At 28.9% G+C, this 15,993-nt stretch overlaps 3 protein-coding genes across 3 annotated transcripts; 2 read left to right on the forward strand and 1 right to left on the reverse strand.

The window, feature by feature from the left end:
* Positions 1-1,894: 1,894 nt before the first annotated feature.
* LOC122512786 (L-threonine ammonia-lyase) lies at positions 1,895-5,368 on the forward strand. The gene is made up of 6 exons (XM_043628856.1): positions 1,895-2,032; positions 3,304-3,426; positions 3,528-3,886; positions 4,241-4,403; positions 4,498-4,790; positions 4,850-5,368. Exons 1-6 carry the CDS (start codon positions 2,000-2,002, stop codon positions 5,193-5,195), a joined length of 1,317 nt encoding a protein of 438 aa, XP_043484791.1. The 5' UTR covers positions 1,895-1,999; the 3' UTR covers positions 5,196-5,368.
* Positions 5,369-5,386: 18 nt separating this feature from the next.
* LOC122512794 (speckle-type POZ protein-like) lies at positions 5,387-7,290 on the reverse strand. Its single transcript, XM_043628865.1, has 2 exons — positions 6,421-7,290; positions 5,387-6,311 (listed from the first exon to the last, which is right to left on the reverse strand). Exon 2 carries the CDS (start codon positions 6,293-6,295, stop codon positions 5,390-5,392), a length of 906 nt encoding a protein of 301 aa, XP_043484800.1. The 5' UTR covers positions 6,296-6,311; positions 6,421-7,290; the 3' UTR covers positions 5,387-5,389.
* A 1,404-nt stretch (positions 7,291-8,694) lies between these two features.
* Positions 8,695-9,898, forward strand: LOC122512811. Its single transcript, XM_043628890.1, has 2 exons — positions 8,695-8,819; positions 9,405-9,898. The coding sequence occupies exons 1-2, from the start codon at positions 8,775-8,777 to the stop codon at positions 9,768-9,770; spliced, it is 411 nt and encodes a 136-aa protein (XP_043484825.1). The 5' UTR covers positions 8,695-8,774; the 3' UTR covers positions 9,771-9,898.
* The last annotated feature ends 6,095 nt before the right edge of the window (positions 9,899-15,993 follow it).

Below are 15,993 nucleotides of genomic sequence, written 5' to 3' on the forward strand. Positions count from 1 at the left end.
AAAATAGAAAAATAATATTGGTTTATATTTTTTTATATTATTATTTGCTCAAAAAAATATCAAGACCCAATTTTTTGGAAGTGTTTCTTTCTTACCTTCCAATGGGAACCCATGTGGATTGAATTATAATTGGATAATAACCCATAATTTTAATAATTACAATTGTAATTAACATTAATAGTAATATTAATATTAATTATTACTAATATAATTATTATTAATAAAATAATTATTATTAATATTAATATTTATTATTTTTAGTACTATTATATTGTTTTTATAATAATTACTATATTTATTGTTATTACTATTAGTTTTATCATTAGTAATATTTTGAACTAATTTTAGTAATTACACTGTCACTTAAATTTTTTCGTTTCATAATAAATTGAGAATTTAATTTTTATTATACTTTCAAACATTAACCTATTTTAACGTAAAAAAAAAATTTTTTTTTACGCAAAACTAATAGAAAATTACAAATGGGTATTTTAAGTAGATAAAATTGTGTAGATATGAAATGATTGCATGTTTTTAAAGGTTTTTTTAAAACATAAATTTGAAGAGTAACTGGAATGAAAAATTGTGTAGATATATATATATATATGAAATGATAGTACCTATGTATTTAAAGGTTTTTTTTAAAACATAAATTTTAAGAATAACTGTAATGAGCATATTTTTCAATGTCATTTAAAAGATTTTCAAACATATATAAATAGTTCTGCAATTTGGAAAAAATTAAAGTTAATTTTGAAAACGAACAGAAACATGAAAACGTTTGGGTTACTAGCAATAACGCTCATCATTATGATGAATTTTTCTCTTCAAGTTAATGCACGTAAGTATTGAAAAAATGTCTTTTAATTTTTTGACAAATTTATTATTTACATTTTAAAAAATTTGTATTATTATTTTTAATTATAATTATCCAATAGTAATGAAAACGTAATTTTAATTTAAAAAGAAAAAAATTTTTTTTTTAATTTTAGTTAAATTGAAATTGAAATTGAAATTTAATTAATTAATTAATTAAAATTTAAATTAATTTAATTTCAGTAAATGCGTAATGTTATTTTTTTATTTAACATTTAAAAAGTAAAAAATTGTTTATATTTATTTTAATTTATAATAAAAAATTATGAAAAATATTTTTTAGTTTCAATTTTTTTTTGTTTTTACTTAGGTGAACGCTACTATAAAGGAAAAGACGGTCGTGTTCATTACAGTTGGAAATCTGACGATTAAATGTTAATATTTACAATCAGTTTGTTATTTTCGAATAATAATTCAAATATTCAATGCACATAAATTGCGATTTAAATTTTAAATACATTCTGATGAATCTTGTAAACGATATTAAAGAATAATTTCAAAATTAAAACAATTATATACTATTTTTCTCCGCATGTCCAATTAAAAAAATTAAAAATCATCAATTTTACATTCGAATTTGTAATTATAATTATAAGTTATAAATTCTAATTCTAATTTATAAATTCTAATTAAATCAGTTAGAAATTAACTACAAATTTGTCTTTATTTCATGACCTATATTACAGACAATGTTTTTAAGTTTTTTCAAAAATTATCAGAAAAATTTATTGTGTCAATATTATTGTATCATAGAATATTTTTCTTTTAATAAATCTACTTTAAATTTAAAAAAAAAAAATAAATAAATAAAAGGTAATAGTAAAAATGCGTCTTAATATAAAAAGCAAACTATTTTGATAAATAGAAAGACTTTGAATCATTGATTTTGAAAGAACATATATTTAAAAAAAGGGTTATCAGTGAAATGCTTGACTTTTGATCTTAGATAAGTTTTAACTGCCTTATTGTTTCTTAAGAAAAAAAGAGAAAAAAAGACATGAAAAGTAAAGTGAAAACATTTAAGGTCAATGTAAATAAAGAATGTTTTCCACATACATACTACGAATTTAGAGTACATCAGTAGTTTATTGTCAGTATTAAAAGTGTTACATATCGAGAAAGTATGAATAGTTCGGAATTGGAATTTTCAAATTTGGTTTGTACATTTTTAAATATTTAAATTTTTTTTTTAAATTTCATTTTATTAAATTAAGTTTTATTAAATTCATTAAAATAAAAATAATTAATTTCTAATTGACAATTAGTCATTTGTTTATCAGAAATTAGTAAATTATAAACTAACAATTAGAAATTAATTATTAATTAATTAATTAATTAACTTAATTAATTATTAATAATAAATTACTTTTTTAATTAGTAATTGCAATTAAAGTAATTACTATAAATGCTAACATTTATTTATTTATTAATTACTAATTATTAATTAACAATTTACAAATTGCTGATGAATAAATTAATAATTATTAATTAATAATTTATTAATTTCTAATTAATAAATTACTCATTATTAATTAATAATTACTAATTAATTACTTAGGTTATTTATTAATACCTATATCGAAAACTGATAACTAATTACTGAATATAAATTAAATGTGTGTGTAAGAATTTGTATATGTGAAAGTTTACAAGTATATTGTGTTTGTGTAGTTTATATATGTATGTGTTTTATGTATATGTGCAAGTTTAAATGTGTATATGTGTTTTGTGTAAATGTGTAGTTTATATGTGTGTATGTGTTTTGTGTATATGTGTAAGTTTATATGTGCAAGTTTAAATGTGTATATGTGTTTTGTGTAAATGTGTAGTTTATATGTGTATATGTGTTTTGTGTAAATGTGTAGTTTATATGTGTATATGTGCAAGTTTAAATGTGTATGTGTAGTTTATATGTGTGTATTGTGTATATGTGTAAGTTTATATGTATATGTTCAATTTTATATGTGTATTGTGCATATGTGTAAGTTTGCATGTGCATTGTGTTTGTATAGTTTATATGTGAATGTGTTTTGTGTATATGTGCAAGGTTACATGTGTATTGTGTATATTTGCAAGTGTAAATGTGCATTGTTTATATGTGTGTATGTGTTTTGTGTATATGTGTAAGTTTACATGTGTATTGTGTTTGTATAGTTTATATGTGCATGTGTTTTATGTACATGTGTAAGTTTACATGTGTATTGTGTTTGTATAGTTTATATTTGCATGTGTTTTGTGTATATGTGCAAGTTTACATGTGTACATTATTATTTACTAAACGATTATATAAAATAAATATAGGTACACATAAATTTTACCAAAAGACAAAGTACGACTGACGACAAAAACAACAAAATTAACTTTCCTATCATATTATATTACATCAGACAAAATTTTTCACATTTAACAAAAAAATGTTATTTAAAGTTTGGAACTGACGATTTGATGGATCCATTCTGCAAGGAAGACAATCCATTGAAAATAACATTCGAGGACATTACTTCAGCTGCTTTTAAAATTAAAGAGGGAGTAATAAATACACCATGCGTGGTAAATAAATGAATCAATAAATAAATTAGTCATTTACTAAATATGCAATAACTGCGATGAAGTGAATTTAATTTTTTTAAAACAGAAACTATTTTTTCCAGCAATCCAGACTATCCGAAATGACAGGAGTGGATCTTTATTTAAAAAAAGATTTTCTACAAGTAACAGGAAGCTTTAAGGAACGAGGTGCAAGAAATGCTCTCTTAAAATTATCTGAGGAGCAGAAAAAAATTGGCGTCATATCGGCGTCATTAGGGAATCATGCATTGGCCCTTTGCTATCATGGCTTATCACTGGGAATACCAGTGACTGTTGTAATGCCTGTTGTGGCACCTATAATGAAAATTGCATCGTGTCAACATTATCGTGCTAATGTTATAGTTAAAGGCGCTGAAATGGGTGAGGCAAAAAGAGAAGCACTGAAATACGCTAAAGAGAAGGGATTAATCTACATTAATGGGTAAGTTAGAATTAATAGATGATAATAAATAAAATTGTTCAGAAAACGATCGGGATAATTATCCCGGTAGGATAGATGATATAAATTATTTATTGTAATGTGAGTGCTGGAGTAGATTATAGAAGAGTAGGAATTAAATTACTATTAAACATTTGAGATATAACAATTAAATTACCATCAAACAGACGTCAAATTGACATTCAGTTAACAATCAGGTTCAAAGTAATAGCATTACATTTATTCATTTAAATTTTTATTGTATTGAAAGCGTTAGATCTTAGATTTTGTATGATGTTTAGCAGAAAGTTTAATTAATTATTAAATTCATACACAACAGGCTATTTTATTTTTCAGATACGATCATCCGGACATAATGGCAGGACAAGGAACACTTGGCCTAGAAATTGTGGATCAAGTGAAAAAAATTGACGCAGTCGTTGTACCAGTAGGAGGTGGAGGTCTTATTGCCGGAGTCGCTTTGGCCATAAAGACCCTACTCCCAAACGTTTCCATAATTGTGGGTTCTGGTATTTCAGTACTTAATGAATTCTTTAAAACAAAATTCTTTCATCACATACAAAGTTTTGAATTTAATTTCCACGTTTTTAAAGGGAGTGGAATCTGAGAGGTGTCCTAGTTTTCATTTGGCTCGGGAAAAAGATAAACCAACATTTACTCCTACTCAATCAACACTAGCTGATGGTCTAGCTGTTCCAATGGTTGGTTACAATGCTTTCGCCACCGCTAATCCTCTAATTGACAAACTGGTGGTCGTTAAAGAGGAATGGATCGCCATTGCAATTTTGAGACTAGTGGAGAATGAAAAATGTATTGTCGAAGGCGCTGGTGCTACAGGCCTAGCGGCAATTCTCTCTGGACAACTGGACGAACTAAGGGGCAAAAGGTATTTTTTTTTGCTGTAGTGGTCATATTCAGTCTTTTAAATCGGGTATCTAATTTCAGGGTCGTCCTACCACTTTGTGGTGGTAACATTGATACAACAATTCTAGGTAGATGTTTAGAAAGAGGACTCGCTGCTGAAGGACGTCTAGTTAAATTTTCAGCCCAAGTTTCCGATAGACCGGGAGGAATTGCCGAACTTTGTACATTACTGGCCAGTATTGGGGTTTCGATAAAAGATATTATACACGAACGTGCTTGGATAATGTCAGACATTTTCAGTGTTGATGTTAAAGTTGTCTGTGAAACCAGAGACGCAGGACACGCTCAACAACTTAAGATGATTCTAAATAAAAATTACTCAAAGGTCATCTTTGGAATGGATGACATTTTTCCCCTTTCACCATAGAAGATTTATTATAATTATCGACCAAAAACAGTTTATAGCAGAATTTCTAAAAGTAAAATAACTAAGAATTGAATTATAGTTTATTACAATTTATTTATTGTTCTTAACATAACTGATGTACAAATTGACAATAGTGTTCTAATGATAAAGAATAAACATTTTTGAAAAACAAATTCAAGAAAATTAAAATATTCTTATTTTCCTAAAATATGGAAACGACAACAAGCTTCTAAATTTTCGCATTTGCATTGCGCCGCAATTGATAACAAATTAGCCGCCTTTTCTTTCGACATATTGGATGTTAATACTTTCTCGCACATAAACTTAAGTTCATCAATTAAATACTTATCAGCTGCAATCAATAATTCATCAGCGATATCATTCAAATCCTTTATCTCACAATTATAAATATACTGCAATAGTGCTTCAAAAATTTCAAATCTTATATCCACTATTGTCACATTATTATTTTGTTCGGCAAATTGATGTTGAAACATTGCCAAGAATACCGGACTTCTCGAGGCCAAAATCACTTTATGCGCTTTTAATTCACGATTGTCGATAAAAAATGTCACATCACAAATTGTTTGACTTTGACGAAATTGATCGAAATTACTGTAAACTGGACTGGGTGTTGAATCATAAACAAGATTTGTGACAACATCGTCGATAATGTCGATTTGAAAAAGTAAAACTAAATTCAAATATGGCTTGTAGGGTTTTTTCAATTGAACCAGAAATTCGGGTGTTAATTGAATTCGATTTAACGGTGGAATAAATAAGCTCGATTGCCAATCGCTCATACCTCTTTTGTTTAGAACTGAACAAACAATCGTTGAATACTTTGGTAAATCTGGTGTACATTTGAAATGAAGAAAATTGTAATTATAGTGAAATGTGATTTGAAATGGTTTTTCACGATCTTTGTCCTGTATGAAAAATGTCGACGATTGTATATTTGGAAATCGTCGTCGATTTTCACTTGATGTCAATGTTTGAAAATCCTTTATAGTCCATTTGAGTTTGGCTGTTATTTTTTTCAATCCTGTTTCACTGTTCATGATGATTTCATCATTCTTTTGATGTTTAATTTCCGTCATTTCTTTCTGTTCCTTTCTGAAAGGTTTAGTAGAAGAAAAATTAAATTTCCGTTCTGTATTAATGTTATTTTTATTATAGGGACAATTCTTTCTTAAAATTAGAATCAAATTCAGATTATACTAACCTTGATGGTTATTTTGGAATTTTTCTAGACCATAAACGGATAATTTTTTTAACAGAATTGTAACTTCCACTGAATTGAATTATTCACTGCTGTCAACTGCTGTGTTCTAACCTGACATTTTTTTTATTGACATTTAAATTTTTTGTTTCTTCTCCAATTCAGAACAACTGAATTCAGACTTTTGAATTTGCTGATTTTGATTTTATTTAAAAACAATTTTCGTTATTCACCTGTTTTAAAATTACTTTATGGAATTAAAAAATAAAAAAAGAATTATAATACATAATTCACTGAAGAGTTTATTTGATTTTCGGGAAAAGAATTAATTACAGTAAATGGACGCGTACTTTAGGTCGGTATTGAAAGTTAGGAGTTAGAGAACGCTGATCTGGAAAATTTATTTGTTAAAAAGTTTCCTCGTTAAAAGCCAGATACCTTACCTGGCATTTCGCGCTACTCTCATTGAACACTTGTATGTATATACATATATAGTTCAGAAACAAAAGCCGGAAGAACAACAGCAATGCAGGAAAACTGTATTTACCTCTAAAGCGGTAAATTATGGGAAAAGTACACGACTTCCGGTATCTTAAATTGCTACTTTTTCCTAACTTCTCTCCCTTGCCATCTGAAATGCAAAGGGAAGACAGAAAGAAAGAAACACGAGTTCGATTAGCAGAAATCGGTTTCAACTACGGGAATTAATTTCAAAATATTTTAGAAAAGATTTTCTTCTTCGTTTCTATGTGCTTGGATATCTTAGTTTCTGTATGAGCGATGTTAGACTTTTAAGTCCTTTCTTGATTGTCACGTTAACATTCCTTTACACTTCGCAGAGGTTTAGCATCTTGCTGACCTCCTCTACGATTGATGGTGACGATTAGAATGAATTGCGTATGGATAAGTTAGGTTTCTAGAATGTCTGAATTTGACTCAAGTAGTGAATCTGGGAGTGAGAGTGAGGCGCGAAAATTTCAAAAGAGGAATATAAAAGAATGGAAAAGTTATGACCAAAAATTTATCAACTGCAATCTAAAAGAAATTCCAAAAGATTTAATCTAAATAAAATGTCTCGCAAGTTTAATAGAAGATGACGGAATGGACTATAAAATGTTACGAAGGGAAACTTGATATATAGATAACAGAGGGGAGATGCGTGAGTAGTTAAATCCACCTGGTACACTTGACATTAGGCTTCCCGTTTTGATGAGGACTATACATGTTACGAAGCGAAGACGTGGAATGCTAATGTCCAAATTAATCCAAACTCTCTCTTTCTCTCCCCTCCAATGCTATTTCTATCTCTCTGTAATTAGTAGCAGCTTGTACCATATCGTTTGGACCCCTTTGTGATATCTCGTCACCTTTTGACATTCAACCCTGCACTCGTTAAATTCATTTTAACATTCCACGAGAAAATTTTTACAAAAAGGGTTAGGATAAGTACTTCCAATTTATAGTCGCTAATGTTTTCGTAAAATTTTTTATTTTACCATAATAGATTAAAAAAATCTTTAAAGGTGATGTAATAATTAAATCTGAAATCGAATGACAAATGGAGGAAGGGGAAATTATCATGGTCCGGTTATCAATCGTTATGATTAGGTTAATAATTTCTCGTCGCCTCAGCTAGATCAGGGAATACGTCGCGCCGTGATGGGAAACATGAAAGTGACGAGACAACCTGCCCAGAGTAATGATGAGTTGAATCATCCTCAATGCCTCTAGGGGTTGGTGTTCCAAAATACGTTTTGCATACCGATATGACTTATGATGGTAACAACAAGTGACGTGCGAAATAGATGCTTTTCATTCGATGTCACGTATACGAGCTATAATTGTCGATTGACTTTGACTTAACGAATCCGATCAAAATTATAGCAACTAGAATAATGATTTTTATTTTTCTGTAATTAAAATAATTAAATATTTCTATCCTTTCATAGTGTTAATGAAAGTTAAAATAACAAAAAGAACAATTAGGGCTTAAGAATAAAAAAAATTTTCAATACTGTCTTATTTTTTAAGTGCTCTTGAATTTTGTTCTAAAGTTCTAATTTTTGTTGTTGTTGTGAAGAAAAATGAATATTCACTAAAGACTTTAAAATTCATATTTCTATGTAATGACAATGGACCTTTTCTTCCATAATTCTCTCTCTTCGCCAACATCAGCCGTGTAATTTACTGTTGATGAACGGTAATTCCGTTTCACTGATAAATGTGGTAGCATCCGGTCAGTTTGATCAGTATAATAAATACTCAGATATCTGCTTCGCTAACTGCAATTAATCGTTTTAGATTTCCGCACGATATTCAGCTTTTCAAATCAGATTTAATCAAACATTTATGCAGAGATGAAGTTCGCAATTTTTTTCCTTCTATTTTGTTTCTCCACACAGGTAAGAGGATTACATTTTTTTATTTACATTACTAAATAGTAAATTATTTTGCAAACTAGTCTTAAAGGGTGCGATAATAATTTAATTAAAAGTAACAAATGCGAAGACAAAATAAAATAAATAAAATAGAAAATGAAGATTATTACTAAAATGAAATTAGAAAATAATTGTTATGAACAGATTAAAATTCTACCTTTGAAAACTATGATACTGTTAGGTAATGGACATTTTTTTTACCCATGTTTCTTGTTTTAAATTAGTTTTGGAATTGAACCTAATTTGGGATGTTTGTGAATTGTCACTAAACATTTATTACTTTCGATTAAAAGTCTGTTATTGTGAGTGTCATTCTTTGTGTGATTTTCTGTTATTGTGACTTCTCACAATCAGTGGCGTCAGTATTAACTTTTTTTTGTATTCTTAATTAAAATCAATTCATTAACAGTCCTGAAACTAATTTAAAACGATAAACTTAGGGATATTTAGAAAAAGTTTCTTGTTCTGACGTAATAATAATGATTCTGTATACATAAGTAAAGATAAATAATTTTTTGCTGGACCTTTGCATTTTTTTGTCTCTTTTAGGCACTGGCCAGACCAGTACCAGACGATCTTTTTCAAGAATTTTTAGAAAGTATAAAGAGTCGTTTTAATAAGGCACTAAATCAAGTACAGGAATTGGCGAATCGTGCCCTAGAATCAATTAAGGGATCACTATTAAATAGTTTCGATGTTGCACAAAATGCGACAAAAGAGGGACTCGAATATGGCAAGGGTTTAGCTAAAGCTGGTGAAGCTTCAGCAAAGAAGTTTATTGACAATACTAATACAATGTTTGGATCTGAGAATAATTCCACGGAACAAGTTCCTTTGATGAATGCATTTTTGAATGAAATTCATTCCATGGACTTAACACCACCTGAAGAGCAATATTCTAGAGGAACGTACTAACTAAACAATAGTATTTACTTTTAGGTGACTTATAAAAATAAAAAATAGAAAGGTTTTTTAAAATTTTACCCTGTTGTGTAAATACTTTCTTTTAATTATAGCTTAAGATGTTATGTACTTGAAGAAATAGATATAAAAATAAATTGTTATTTTATCTTTAACATTTTTGTTCTTTTAATTATAGCTTAAGATGTTATGTACTTGAAGAAATAGATATAAAAATAAATTGTTATTTTATCTTTAACATTTTTGAACTATAAAGGGGTCATCCATAAAGCAAGTGATAGATAATTTCGGAAATTTTAACCCCCCTTCCGTCATGACGATTTTTTCCAGTAATGATATTAATCTGATATTTTATTGACCCCCCTACCCCATAAAATATCATATACTTTATGGACGACCCCAAAGGATCAATACAAATGTGCATATTTATTAAAATTTTCTCTGTTTAGAAATAAAGTCGTCTAACAAGACTTTTGTTTACTTCTAATGATTTTAGAAAATTCCTTTAGCGCTAAGTAATAAAAAAAAAGAAAATTTTAATTTCAAACGTAGGTACAAAAGAGATTTTTTAATTTTGAAAATATGTACGTGATTGTAAAGTTTTTTTTTTATGAGCAAGAGGAACATTGTTAATGAATGTTTTTGATGATACGCATTTACCAGATTTAAGAGAGAAAGTTTCGTTAAAGGTTTAAAGAGCCAAGAGTTTACGATTATTCTACTGACTTCTGGTGTTAAAGAGGCGAAACGTAAATTCTTTCAAACCCAGTTTTTTTTAACTCTAAAAAAGTAATGCTTCAAAACGTAAATCAGTCATCGAGAAAATACATCCCCGCATGTTATAATTCCAAGTTTTTAAATCAATTCCCCCTTTTTTTTTATTCCTTCCGTTTTTTATTATACTAAAATGTTTCCTGGTTAGGTGAAAAATGAGGTTAAACTTAGTTATATGAGTAATATACTATATTCGAAAAATTGTCAGTTAAGGAAAATGTTATATCGGCAAAAGTTCAAAAACTTCGCTATATACATATGTGAAGGAATTTTATTTTTTATTGGAATATCAGTTTTTTGGATGGATTGAGAGATTTCGCGGTATCGAATAGACAGACAGGTTTGGCGGTCGTTTATTTATGAAAAAATCGATGCTCGTAATTTGTAGAAAATATTTTCCTAGCCAAGTGGAATATGATTCATAAAACAGTCGATATAAACCTGTAGGTTTTTTTGAGCGCAAAAACGAAAAGAACTAAAGTAACTTTAGTTTAATGATTGACGATATCGAATTTCGATTTTCAAACAAATTTAGTATGTTGTAAAACGTGAACAGAAACAAATGCGGAATTATTTAGGGTTGATTTAAGAGGTTAGTGGAATTAAAACTGTGTTTGGAAAGTTAAAGGGGAAGTGATAATTTTAAGTAAGAAAAATTTAGGAGCAAGTGGATTTTTATTTTAGAACACAAAGATGATGTTGAGAAGGAGGTTTGAACCATTTCTTAAAATTAGGTTCGGGTTCATTTATTTGTAGGTCTTAATTTTAAACAGGACTCCAAGATATTTTGTAAGATACCTTGGATCCAAAAAAACCCGAAGTAAAAATAATCCCAACTCCAGAAATTTGTTTACGGATTTTCAATTATTTAATTATGACCCAATAATTAATAATGATTCGACGAGTGATTGATTCATGAATATACATATTATTCTATTCGACAAAAGCCTTGTAAATTGATATACAATGATTAATTAATATTACCCTAATCAAGTGAACAAATCTATTTATTCATCTCTTTGATCATAAGCATTATTCAATTCAATTATATGTATATTATTTGTTATTATCGGATACAAATTCAGTTTCAAAATACACGTCCATTTAATTAATTTGTATGTGGTATTAATTTTCATTTGTATTCATCGGCTGTTTTCATTTTTTCGAAAATTGATTTTTTTTTAGTAAATGTAGCCGATTCGAACTATACGCAGAAGAAAAGTTTTTGATAGAAATTTTTACAAGGAGTTTATCACGGTTCAATGATCCGTAATGGTATTTATGCGCGTGTATGAAATACAACTTTTGGAGTTTAGTATCTTGAAATGGGAGTTGAGTATATGCTGTGAAAAGGAGTGTTTTAGTGAAGTAAGGAAAATAGGGGGTTTGAGAAACATCGCAATCATGAACAAAGTGTGGGAGAGGGATGTTATGTTGAAAAGGGGTCATGAAAACAAGTTGATATCTAATTCTAAGTCACGGTGGTCTAAGGCAAGTTTGCCGGAAGGAAAATGCGAATCATCCTCATTGTCGTAAACTTTATGCTTTAGAGATGTTTTCTATGTGTTGTGCTTGTCGATGTTTAGAGAAGTTGCATCATTTTATATCCGACAGTCTAGAGAGGAGACTAAAGTGGAAGTATCTGCGAAGAAAAATTAGCATTCATAGAGATGTGGACTCACTGTTCATAATTTACTGTTAAAGCGATATGGGCGTCATTCGATACTCTGTAATTCTCTTGAAATTATCAGGATTATTTAAATTGATATTTTTATATTGTCTCCACAATTTTTTGATTATGGATTTGAGTCTTTCTTTAATACTCATTTCTTTAAAATTGTTGTTTTCATTTGCTTTATTTTCGTAATTCGTTCTTCTCATTGCAAATGAGAAAGTAAATCATACATAAACACAGTTTGCGTTAGAAGTGTTGTTAGAGAAAAACTTCAAATTGTTCAACAAACAAATCTTTATTTCCTTATACGTTTACACTGAATAGTACAAATGTTACAACAAGACTGACGGACTGGCATTCTTCCTTTCCTAGATTCCTCGAAGCGCCCCTCTCCTTCTGTGTGGAAATAAATTTGTACATATGTAAAATAAAAGAACAGTCCGGAGAGGGCAGACCATAAGGTCAAATATTTATTTTCAGGTATGAAGATTATAATTAGGTAAACCATTTTAAAGATGGTTTCGTCAACAATTACCAAAGAAAAATCGTGTCAGTCCAGCAACCGCGATCAAGTTAACTAGTTGTGTACTGTCATCGAGTGTTTTCTTCGACTCCAGTCCAGAAAATTTCTTCAAGTAGCTTCCTTCTTCGAGTATCGTTCTAGTCAAATTTATTCAAGAAGATAATTTCTACTACGAGGCACATTTTTATTTTTCTAAGGACTGCATTACTTCGACATCAACGTCAAATAAATAATCCGATCACTCCTAGGCAGAGGGGTGTTTTATCTAATTTACATCGACACCTTAACTCCGGACCTATCACATTGTCTGTCCCTAAAACAATTCGAGGGAAATCTACTGCATTCTCAGTTTCGGATAAAAATAATTATAAAATTGATAAACGATTTTCGATTAATTTTCCACTCTTGTTGTTTGATGTATAAAATTTTTCCCTCATCATGACAGCAACAAATTCATATATACGTATCTAGTAAATAAACTAAAAAAAAACACGTTCGCCAATTTAAAAATACTGAAGGTGATGCTCCTGGCGATTATATGATCGATAATATAAAAAGGCAATTTGCATAAAGTCCATCGGGTAGACTCTACACAATTTTGCTGTCATGTCCTACCGAAAAAGTGAGATTAACGTTGTTTAGAGCTATTTTCGAAAATTAATCTCAACGAAAAATATTTATCTTCGTTAATTATGGTATTGAATATATAAATTTTTCTTTGTGTATTTAGTTGTGACATTGATTTACATGAACGACTTTCATAATAATAACTGTTTCCCTTTCCCCCAAGAGGAGATCAATTTATATGATAGTAATTATCAAATGATATAAAGCACGTCTTATGAGGACTTTTCACAAATTTTATTAATGCAAATGAATAATGATACTTTATGATGGAAATAAATTATAAAATAAAATTCAAAGACCTAGTGTACAATTTGAAAAATTTATTGATAGTATATGTTGTCAATTACTGTCAAATTATATTTTCTATTTTAAAGTTTGCCTTTTGTGGAAAAATGTATTAAATTAAAAAATGAGAAACATGATTTAAAGGATAAATTTTGTAATGTTATTATTTATTCTTGAATAGAAAATATTTTTATAAATGGTATAGTACTTTTTCGATGAATTCATAATGAGTCATTTTTTAATTAAATTCTTCAAGTATCGTTCTTTTTCAGTCGTCTATTAATAAACATTCTTGTTAGCCTTGAGGATTCATTAAAATTAAAATTTCACAAATCCGTGTCACATTTCCGCTTTTAAAACGTTTAAATTAAATCTCTGCAGTATATATGCATATATATTCATTTTTCTTCGCTGAGATTTCACCTGAATTGTTGCCATTAGTTATTTATACGTGTGTGTGGCAGGTGCGCGTTTGCAGGTGAAAAGCAAGTACTTAAGAACTTTGTTACATGTAAAAATAATGAGAACGAGTGGCGTGTCGGCCTGACATTTAACAGCCTCTTAAAAAAGTACTCGGATTTTTTTATTTTACATTTATGCATGAAAGGAGCCTCCTAAATGGCCAATGTCAATTATTTAATTAAATATCTCTTTTGGAAGAGAAATATTCATAGTGGCAACCCAGTAAGCACCGCAGGATGTCTTAAAGATATACTAAAAAGGTCCTAAAATGTTCAGGATCAATTTAATTTTTTTTGGAATATGAAAAAGACCACAAGTGGTCTATAGGGGTCCCTGGCATACCCATCATGTCAGGGTGTTCCTACACAACTATGTCAAATTGTCTTTTAAAATTTGTTTTTTCAACTTCTGCCACTAAAACCAAGTTACATAAATGGAATCTATAAATAATATTGTTAATTTGTCTTTTATTATTTAATAAAAAAGAAAGTTTTTTTTTTGGGTTTTTTGTCAAACTGTCGACATTCAGGCGCCTTAAGGTTATTAATGACTATAAATGTCAAATGTCTAATATTTTCCGATTTAATAAGAATATTTAATTTATCATTAATCGTTAAGTGTACTAAAAAGTGAAATTACAAAAAAGTGCATAAAATTAAGAAAAAAACAAAATTTCGGTATAGTTAACGATCCTAGACACTGGGCTACTTGTTATAAAAGGTCTATTTAAACTTTAACGATCTCGGTTTATGTTTTTTTAATTTCCCACCATTTACAGTCGATAACGGACGATTTTTTACGACCTGCAAAATTGACATCCTTAAAAGTTCAATCTCCCAGACACGAATGTGTTTTTTATGTGTAATAAGGCACTTTTATATATATGACATTCTCGCGTTTTCAATTAAAAACTAATATTCAAACTTTATAATCGTAAAATCGTAATATTTTTCATTTTGATCTTTTGATTTTAAAGATTTTCATTAATTTTTTTTTCATAGAGAATGGTTCTCCAAATTTTTCAATTAAGTTCGACGTTAATTGAACTACTTTAAATAGATGGATTAATTTTAAAAGTTTTAAATTAACATAAAGCAGGATGCAGGGAAATAAAAAAACTTGGAATGGTCTATAAAATTCTCAATTAGACAAAAATCGTTAATGTACGAATTAAATGGTTTGAAAAAAGAAAACAAATATACAAAGTGAAAATAAATTCCGAAAATACATTCAATTGGTGATAAAATAAATAAAATAAATTTACTGTAAGTGAAATCGTGTATTGAATGAGAGAAAGGAGGAGATGATTGAAAAAAGGCGAGTACAGGTATAAATCAGAGCGGGATTGCAGATGGCCAAAAAGAAATTGTGAAATGTAAATAAATTAAAGTTTCGCAATAGGTTGAGGTGCATTGCCAACTGCGAGGCATATTTTTATGTTATCAACGTCAAATAAATAATTCAATCACTTATAGGCTGAGGGGTGTTTTATCTAATTTACATCGACACCTGAACTCCGGATCTTTCAGTTTGGCTGGTCCGAAAACAATTCGAGGGAAATCTACTTCATTCTCTTTCTGCGCTAGACAACGTCATTTCTTCGACATCACACTGAAGGAGGTATCGCTTGTTGGGTCTACGACTCTAAGAATAATTTTTAAAAGTAAGTAACTAATACTTTTAAATTTTGTCCCAATTTGAATTCTCGATTGATTCCACAAAGTTCTGATCATGTTTCAGTATCCCTAAGGACATCTGGATCTACTCCTTCTCTCTGATTCTAATTGTAACCCAGGTAAAAAATATTCGTACGAAATTTATGTATGGTTTTCGTGCGAATTTCGTTCAGAAATCCGTCCAGATTCGTACAG

This window comes from Leptopilina heterotoma, unplaced genomic scaffold (genome assembly GCF_015476425.1).
Source record: "Leptopilina heterotoma isolate Lh14 unplaced genomic scaffold, ASM1547642v1 Lhet_1, whole genome shotgun sequence".
NCBI lineage: Eukaryota > Metazoa > Arthropoda > Insecta > Hymenoptera > Figitidae > Leptopilina > Leptopilina heterotoma.